The sequence below is a fragment of the Callorhinchus milii genome, unplaced genomic scaffold (assembly GCF_018977255.1).
Source record: "Callorhinchus milii isolate IMCB2004 unplaced genomic scaffold, IMCB_Cmil_1.0 Scaffold32, whole genome shotgun sequence".
NCBI classification, from domain to species: Eukaryota; Metazoa; Chordata; class Chondrichthyes; order Chimaeriformes; family Callorhinchidae; genus Callorhinchus; species Callorhinchus milii.
This window is the reverse complement of record NW_024704773.1, coordinates 3796513-3805179: the sequence shown is the minus strand read 5'-3', so window position 1 is coordinate 3805179 and position 8667 is coordinate 3796513. Positions and strand designations below refer to the sequence as shown.

Sequence of the window (8667 nt, the reverse complement as noted above, 5' to 3'; positions counted from 1 at the left end):
CTTCAAACATGACAGAAGATTCATAATGAACATGGCCATGACCTCTTACACCCACCGTAAAAACAACAGCAATTTTACATTTATATAATGTTATATAATGTTTAGATTGGATGGGCTACTGGACCTGCTTCATCCAGAACAATCTTGATATGTTGTGGTCTCAGTCCTAAAATTTCTCTTTACAACCCTGTTGTAGATGGTAAATATCTTAATAAGCAACCTCAATACTGCTCTAAAATTGTCTGTGGTTTGTGGGCGGACATTAATTTTGAATGCCACTGATAACAAGCATTGTGGCTCAGGCTCTTGTACCCTCCTGATAATATTAGAATGAACAAGATTGTCTAGATATCTAGAAGTATCTGCACCTATGTGGAAAGAGGCAGTCCACCAAAACAGAAGAAAAAAATCATGTTGACATATTGAAAACCCCTCCTAAGTAACATAGTTTCAGAACAGAAAGTTCTGTTCACTTCCTATGAATTTGTGTGAACCTACAATCTTCTGACCGAGAAATGAGAGTGCTACTAACTGAGCCAGGCTAACACACAATTCACAATGGAGTCCCATTTTAAATTGCTACATTTTAGACTCCAAAGATATCTAACCTGCACATAACAAACAAAAGGGGTGTCTTTTTTCTAAAAAAAAATCAACATTTACTTTATCCTTCCAACACACAATTAGAAGCTTTAAATATACTTCAGGGAGACTCGCAGGAAGTCAGTTGAAAATGTCTCTGCTATAAAAATAAGTTTACACAACAAAAAATATTGTTGTATATTTGAGATTAAATATCCTATTGAATCTCAAGCCCCTGAATTCCTTTATTAACAAAGATTCAAAGTGAACAGACAGTCTGAGTGTGAACCTCATAAGAAGTGCTTTTGCATTTTCTGGGCACACAAACTTCCAATAGAATTTAATGTCTGTACAGACAATTACAACTACAAGAATATTTGGGCTATTATGTTAGCGCCAGTTGCTACAATTCTCATGTAATTTTCCTTCCAATCATCCATAGAACTAAGAATTTTTTTAATAAAGTCACAGATACCCACACTTCATTCAATCAATGCAAAGCCTGATGTGCATCTGTTGAGTGTCAGCTTGGCTCAATTGATAGCACTGTTGCCTCTGAATCAGAAGGTTGTAGACTCAAGCCAGAAGTCAAGTCTTTGAACTGACATATTCTAGGCTGACACTCCAGTGCAGAGCTGTGGGCGCACTGGTCCCATTTGCCTATACAGGTGGACCTTAGTGGACCATGGCACTATTTGAAAAGAGAAGGGTGTCCCCCAGATAAAATTGGTCATTCACTTCCTGGCTGTTTGTAGGACATTGCTGTGTGCAAATTGCATTTGCCTATAAAATACAGTGTATTATACAGTGTAATATAAAATAAGGTGAATGTAGGCACAGTCAAAGATGAAGATCTTCAATTCGACCTGAAAATGGGTAGGCAAGGCAAAGGGATTGAAGGAGAGAGTTCCACAGCTTTGGGGCACAGTGGTTGAAAGCACGGCCACTGATGGTGGGGCGGAGTGTCTGGGGGACAAGGACAAGGCTGGAGCCAGTTGAGCAGAGTCAGCTGGTAGTAGTGTAGGGAGAGAGCAGGTTGGAGAGATAGGGGGATGCCAGGGTGTGAAGGTATTTAAATACAAGAGTGAGGATCTTGAAATCGTTCCGCTCTGTGACAGAGAGTCCATGGAGTTTGACAAAGATTAGGCTAAGGGAGGTATGGAATTTAATGTGGGATAATATCCCATTGTATTATTCTATGATGCACGTTGAGATATTCTAATTGCATGAAATACATAATATCAAATGCTAGGATTATTATTATTTTCTACCTTCCAAAAAAAAAATCAAACAGGATTCTAAAGCTTATAAAAAGGATCAGTAAATCTCTATATGTATAGATTTCCTACAAAGGATTTCATTAAAAGCTTGTGAAGCTGATCAAATCTTAATCGTATCAATGCATTGCAAATTAAAATATCAGCTAAATTTGTTATATGAACACAAGCTTCTGTATGCTAAAAATGAGTAGATATTCCCTCTGGTAGCAAAGAACGATGGAACTAAATATTCTTACATTTGAATCTCACTGAAAGGTTAGTTGAAATGTGTTCTATGTCTGACTGAGACAGCACAAAGGTTTTAAATTGGGTCCATCACACCCATAGTTTTCCAAGTAGAGACATTTTGATCATGTCACTGGTCACAGGTAATATGCTATAAATAGTATGTAACAATGACATCTAAAAAATCCAGCTCAACCCTTTTGGTCAGACCAATTTTCCATGCCCTCTTGGTCAGAAGGTGAAAATTCTGCTGAGCTATGTTACCGTGGCTCTGATGTCCATCCCCAATATTGTTTGATCTTTGAGCCCAGATAGTATGCAGCTGGTTATTGAACTATGGGATTTTAAATACAGTAGTCCTGTCTTCAGATTCATATTTGTCCAGTATAATGACTCTATTGGTAGACAAACACGGCAGCTATTTTGGACATAGCTATCAGGGTCCAACAAGTAGCTATGAGGTAAATGATCAATTTTGGCTGGAAGAATGTTGGACAGGATATTGCAAGAAATATGCTTCTCTTTTTGATCAATATCACTGCATCTTTAACATCCACCTCAACATGCAATTGATTTCACATCTTATCCAATAGATGGTACCTCTGACAACAGAGATGCCCAGTACAACCATTTAGTGATTACTTACTGATTTTTTTTTGTGTGTCGCTGCTGCAGCACAAGCTTTCTATAGCATCCAACAAAGAAACTCTGCAGCTCTACTATTGGAACCGGCTGATCCTGTCCAAAACACACCCTGAAAATAGCACAGTTCCCCTTCCCATCCATTTACATACAGTATGTATACAGCTTTCAGCCCTGCAAAGTAATGATGACACATATTGAAGTCCTACCACAAGATACTAAAGAATGGTTGGAGTCCAGGTTTGTTAAACGCTGATCAATAAATACTCCAAGATGCTACCCCATGTGAAGGGCACTATATAAAAGCAAATTGTCGTTGTTAATCTACCATACAGTGAGCTTCCAGGCAGTCACTGAGTGCAAGTCAATTGGGAAAGAGATTACCTCTAAGTGTCCAGTTTCAGAGTGGCATAAAGACCAGTGAAAAGGTCACATCTGCCTTCTTAGAGTGGCTGATGTGTGGTGTTGGGAGACACAAGATAGGGAAGGAGAAGAGAAATCACATCAGCATACAATAATAATAATTATCTTCGCATTTGATATAGCTCCTGATTTACATCATTGAGATATCTCAAAGCGCATCACAGGATATACTGTAAAGTGGATTGACTGTATTTTGTTGAATGCTTAGACAGAATGTTAGAATTAACATCGCAGAATGAGGTCATTCTCCATCAAAACTACACCAGAGCCAAGCACTCTATAATAACAACAACAACACAAAATTACATTTGTAAAGCGCCCTTCACGTCGGGAGGACGTCCCAAGGCGCTGGACAGACAGAGTTACAGACCCAAGCTGGGGGTTGGGGTCAGGGAGGGTGGAAGGCATGGGGGGAAGCAGGGACATCGAAAGCACGGTTGAAGAGGAGGGTCTTGAGATAGTCATGGAAGTTGGCAAGGCAGGGGGCAAGTACCCGGTTCCATGTTCTTTTCTACTACCCTTTGATATTGTTCAAATATTCGCCGATTCCCTTTTTGAGCCTGTCACATTCTTGACCTAAGTAGCTGTTTGGCGGGAAAGAATAATGTTTTAAGTTTCAGGTAGCTTCTTCCTAAACAGCTTCTTCTCGGGGTCAAACTCCGCCACTGTCAAGTGCTCCGGAACACCAACCCAGGTGAAGGGCACTATATGAATGCAAGTTGTTGTTGTTGTAAAGTCTACGAGTTAACGCTTCCATTAAAAATTCTGAGCCTATGCAGTGACCGATTTAACAAGCAGTGAAATGGATGGATAATTTTGGGGTGGGTCAGCCAGGTGTCTTGATATATGCAAAATCTCATCACCATGATTAAGAGTATCCAAACCAAGCTGAGAATTCTGTGCATCCCACCTACACAGGGAAATTCCAGAAATAGATTGTAGGAATGCAATGCGCACTCTCTCCCTGGAGAGATGCATCCTGCTTACCTAATTCCAGAGAGTATTAGGCGCAGGTTGGCAAGAGTTAAGGCTTGGGGTCCCCAGATTGTGCATTGGGGTACTGCTGGAGTCTAACCAGCTAAAACCACATAGCTTGCCGTTGACATCACTGTCTGACAAAGTTTCCTGCTGCTTGTCCAGCTAGGACCACCCTACCAGCCAGGACTTTGAATGCAGGGGTAACAGGAGCAGAATGGGATGGCTTCCTGCCCCCAGTAACAGGTTTGCTCTTCAGGTCCAGCTACGAGCCAGGCTGTGCTGTGCTGTGCTGTCATGGATACAAGACTAGAAATATCCTGGGTGTAATTATAGTCAACGTTTGATTGGTTCCAACTGAGGGTGCAAAGGGAAAATGCTTACCCCTCCAGCAATAAAGCCAGGGGGGAACTTTAGGACCGGATGATTCCTACAGAAGACTAGACAGAGACCCGTGGGTGTTGCTGCTCTTGGCACAGGTCACCCTCTGAGCCCACGCTCTCCCTCAGAAGTCTTCCCAATTAGCAGAGCCATCCTTTGCCACATCGCCCCGGAGCTCGTAGGACGGGATCGATGTGAAACACTGTCAGAAAATGATCGCCAATGGACACCACAAAACCAGCCCAACGCCAAGAGAGCTCTGGGCTAAAATCGATGGCGTGAATGATACTTTGATCTTTTTGATTCCCACAGGCGGGGACATTCCCGGATTCCCGACACGTACTCCGATGTGATGGTGAGGGGGGGGGGGGGGGGGGGGGGGGGGGGTTGGTGAGGGGCAGATCTCACAGCTGGAAGGGTTACTGGTGCTGGGGGTTGGTGTGGCTGCTCCTGTGATCAGCTGTAATCGCTCCCAGACAAGTGGAGGGAGAAGGAAGCGCTGAGCATCTCTCTCTCTCTCTCACTGCAGAGCTTGGACGGGAATACCCTGTTTGGATCGAGGATCGCCCTGGCAACCAAGTATCTCCACCAACCTTTCCAAAGCCTTTCTCTCCAACCAAACAGCCAGATCAAAGCCTCGTGGTGACCATTGCAATTTAAGAAAAATTTGCCTTCTCTCTCCCTCCCCCCCCCACCACCTCACTCCCTTCCCCTCTCTGTCTCTGTCTCTGTCTCTGCCTCTCTCTCTGTGTGTGTGTGTGTGTGTGTTTTTTTTGGGTTCCTTTCTTTTTGCCCGAAGAAACGCAGGAGTTGTCAAGCAGCTCGGATGGAGGAGATGTCGGGTTTTTAACCAAAAAAAAACCCATAAGAGGATGGATCGTGCTTTCTCCCCAACAGATCGAGGTAAATAATATTCCTTCTGCATGTGTGCGGGTAGACAAAATCGCCAGGACTGGAAGGGAGCGAGAGATTGAAATCATAAGGGCTGTGTACAAACCGAATGAGGTAGTTACATGCACTGACACATTTCTATCTTGCATGATATGGACATGAAACAATCTGAGTTGATGGACAGATCGGTTTGAAATGTGACCTGTTACTGGGAGAAATATAGCCCTGCCCTTTCCTTTGCACACACATTGCACATTTCTTTGCAGCACCCACCAGTTAACTCCTTTGACTGCCCAGATCTTACTACTTGTACCTTCTTCAGTTTACAGCTTGCATCCAGCCAGCATGTTGCTCTGAATATTTTGGACGTACCATACCACGAAGACAATAATAATCCTCGCATTTGAATTAGCTCCTTATCACGTTGTTGAGACGTCTCAAAGCGCTTCGCATGATATATATCGTAAAGTGGATCGACTATATTGTGGAGTCCTGTAGCTCAGTGGTTAAAGCACTCGCCTCCAAAGCGAGAGGACTGTGTTCAATTCCCGGCTGGGCGAAATGTTGGGCAAGTTTCCTTACTCCTCACACCTGTTTACCGAGCAGTGAGTAGGTTGTTAGTTGATTGGCGGATCACTTTTCTGGGGGTAATAAATCCTTCAAAAAAAAATTGGTCACTTTCAATCCACGACTGTTTTGGGACACTGCTGTGTGCAATTGGCTGCCGCATTTCCCCCACAAAATATATAGCCAATTCACTTACAGTATATTCTGTGAAGCGCTTTGAGAAGTCTTGAAGACGTGATAAGGCGCTATATCAAATGCAAGGGTTATTATCATTTTGTGGGTGAAACGTGGCAACCAATTGCACACAGCAGTGTCCCACAAACAGGTGTGGGTTGAGTGACCAATTTTTTTTGGAGGGATTATTACTCCCTCCTTTTCAGTTTTTGGTGAATAATTATACAACGTTATGTATCACCATAAATGCGAAATCACTGTGTGCCTTCACCTTAGTTTCCTCTGATGCCCATGTTTTGCAACTGCATTCTGAACCAAAGGCTATGTAGCTGATTTGCTTGATTTGTGATGATCCTTTGCAATGGGGGAGGATAAACATTGCGTTGTATATGTGAGACAAATAAGTAAACACATGTCAATGTTCCACACACTGCACTGGGTTACAGGGCGTGTCACAGACTTTTTTAAGTTGTTAACCCTGACTGTCAGGAATTGAGAGCAATTCTCTTCACTTGTTTAGCTGAATGCTTAGTAACTCACTCCACTTGCTGCGGGCAACACAGACAATCGGGTCGAAGGAAAATAACTCCCACACTGGACGATGCAAATGGTTATTTTGTGTAGCCATGTGTGGCATTTCTGAGCTGTGTGTGGGTACATGAGACAACTTCAAAACACTCATAAATTACATCAGTCCAAAATGCAAAGACTGGGCTCCCGTAAAGTAATGTGCCCTGAAATGATTTTCCTGTTGCATTAGCAAATTGATGCGATTCCGACTATATATATATACATATATATATAGAAAGACTCATTTTAAAATTTGTTCGGGTGTTTTTTTGCAAGGATCAATGACGTTTCCAATTGATATGTTAAGAGCATCAGCTCCTGCGGTACTCAGTCTGAGTGGGGACTGGCTGTGAGCTCTGTCCTGTCTGAAAGACTCCAGTACACGTCTTGGATCAGGGAATCAACAGGAGAGTGACACCAACAGCACTGAGAGAAAGGGTTTGGTAGAAAGTGGATTCCTCACACACTCTTAGCATCCCTGTAGGTAATAAAGGAAACGGGATATTATTTTTAAAATAACCAAAACAAAGTATTGGGATAGCCTTTAATTTAGTTATATAAACATAGTGTGTTTTTTTCTTAACTAAATATGTAAACCTGGGTTTTGAAATGAGACTCTCTGTGCAGTTTTTTTAATCATTGTGCGTCTTGTTCTGTTCTCTTCTGTTTATTCAAACCGACTATTTGATTTAAAGCTGTGAATTTGGCCATAATTTGCCTGTTGCTGGTGCATACATTGCAGTTGTCAGGTTTGTTTGAGGTTGTCCTGAGCCACAAACTGGGGTTTTATTTAAGAGGAAAGAATCAAATCCCACCTATTGATTTGGGCTTCTTCTGAAAGGCAATGTTCTTAGTCTTGTTTTCAAATGACTGGATGTGTTTTTACTGTAGGATATTACTGTAACTGCCCATTACAGAAGCAGATCGTTGAATTACTTCCCTTTGGCACATATAGTCTTTAAAACATGTGATGATCGCTCTTTGCAGATGAAGGGGTTCGACCCAGCAACTTCCACCATGAGCTCGGGGATTTGATGATGAGAAAGAGAAAGTTGTGGGATTATTCATTCCAACTCTCCTGGACTATGGATGGTGAACCGTTCACTTCCACTCTGCTGCCGGCGGGAGGAGCAATGCCCGAGGGGATGACCCTGGAGCAGAAAACCACCTTCGCTTTTGTTATCTTACTGTTCATCGTCCTGGGAATCCTCATCGTCAGATGCTTCAGGATCCTCCTGGACCCGTACAGGAGCATGCCCACCTCCACGTGGGCGGATGGTCTGGATGGATTGGAGAAAGGACAGTTCGACTATGCATTAGCCTGAAGAGGGGTTTGTGGCAAAAGTCACTGACGATCAGGATGTAAGAGAGTCGGGACGACCCCAATCTGCTCCCAAGATATATGCTTCCTCAGCCAGACGTTGTGCAGACTGTTGGAGGGCTGTGTGATCTGATCTTCACAATGGGACAGGAGGCGAACCCTCTGAGCAAAGAGAGACTCTGCCATAGCTTACGATCCGTGGGCATAATATCTCGCTGTTTAACGAGCAAAGTCTTCTTTCAAATTGCAACGTTGCATTCCCAACAACTGGATGTTGCTGTGGCATTCGTGTTGCACTGCAGTCACAGACAGTAATGTATTCTCTTTCAAACGCTTGACACAGTTCTGGCGTTGTGTGTTAGTGAAGTGAAAATATCGCTGTATGACTTAGGTATAGATACCTGCCACTGTATTCTGCAACAATAAATAGTAAATCAATGGCAATGTTGATGCAGTAAATTGAAAACAAAAAGCCATACTCAATGAATGTCTTGCTGTCGCCATACCCAGCACATGCATCATACCTCCAGGGATTGATTTCTGCAATCGCATTCTGTCCCTTGCAGATAAGAATTGGGTGCTTTATTTGTTTGGGGATTTGAAATGCGCTTCACTTTAACAAATCTAAATTAATGT

At 42.8% G+C, this 8667-nt stretch overlaps 1 protein-coding gene across 1 annotated transcript; it reads left to right on the top strand.

The window, feature by feature from the left end:
- Positions 1 to 5248: 5248 nt before the first annotated feature.
- Positions 5249 to 8507, top strand: LOC103178050 (cortexin-3). Its single transcript, XM_007892540.2, has 2 exons — positions 5249 to 5411; positions 7698 to 8507. Exons 1-2 carry the CDS (start codon positions 5381 to 5383, stop codon positions 8033 to 8035), a joined length of 369 nt encoding a protein of 122 aa, XP_007890731.1. The 5' UTR covers positions 5249 to 5380; the 3' UTR covers positions 8036 to 8507.
- The last annotated feature ends 160 nt before the right edge of the window (positions 8508 to 8667 follow it).

Bases quoted from the DNA above. Each gene is read 5' to 3' on its own strand.
- LOC103178050 (XM_007892540.2), top strand. From the start codon at position 5,381: ATGGATCGTGCTTTCTCCCCAACAGATCGAG. The intron at 5,412-7,697 runs GTAAATAATATT...CGCTCTTTGCAG, and splicing joins TTTCTCCCCAACAGATCGAG to ATGAAGGGGTTCGACCCAGC.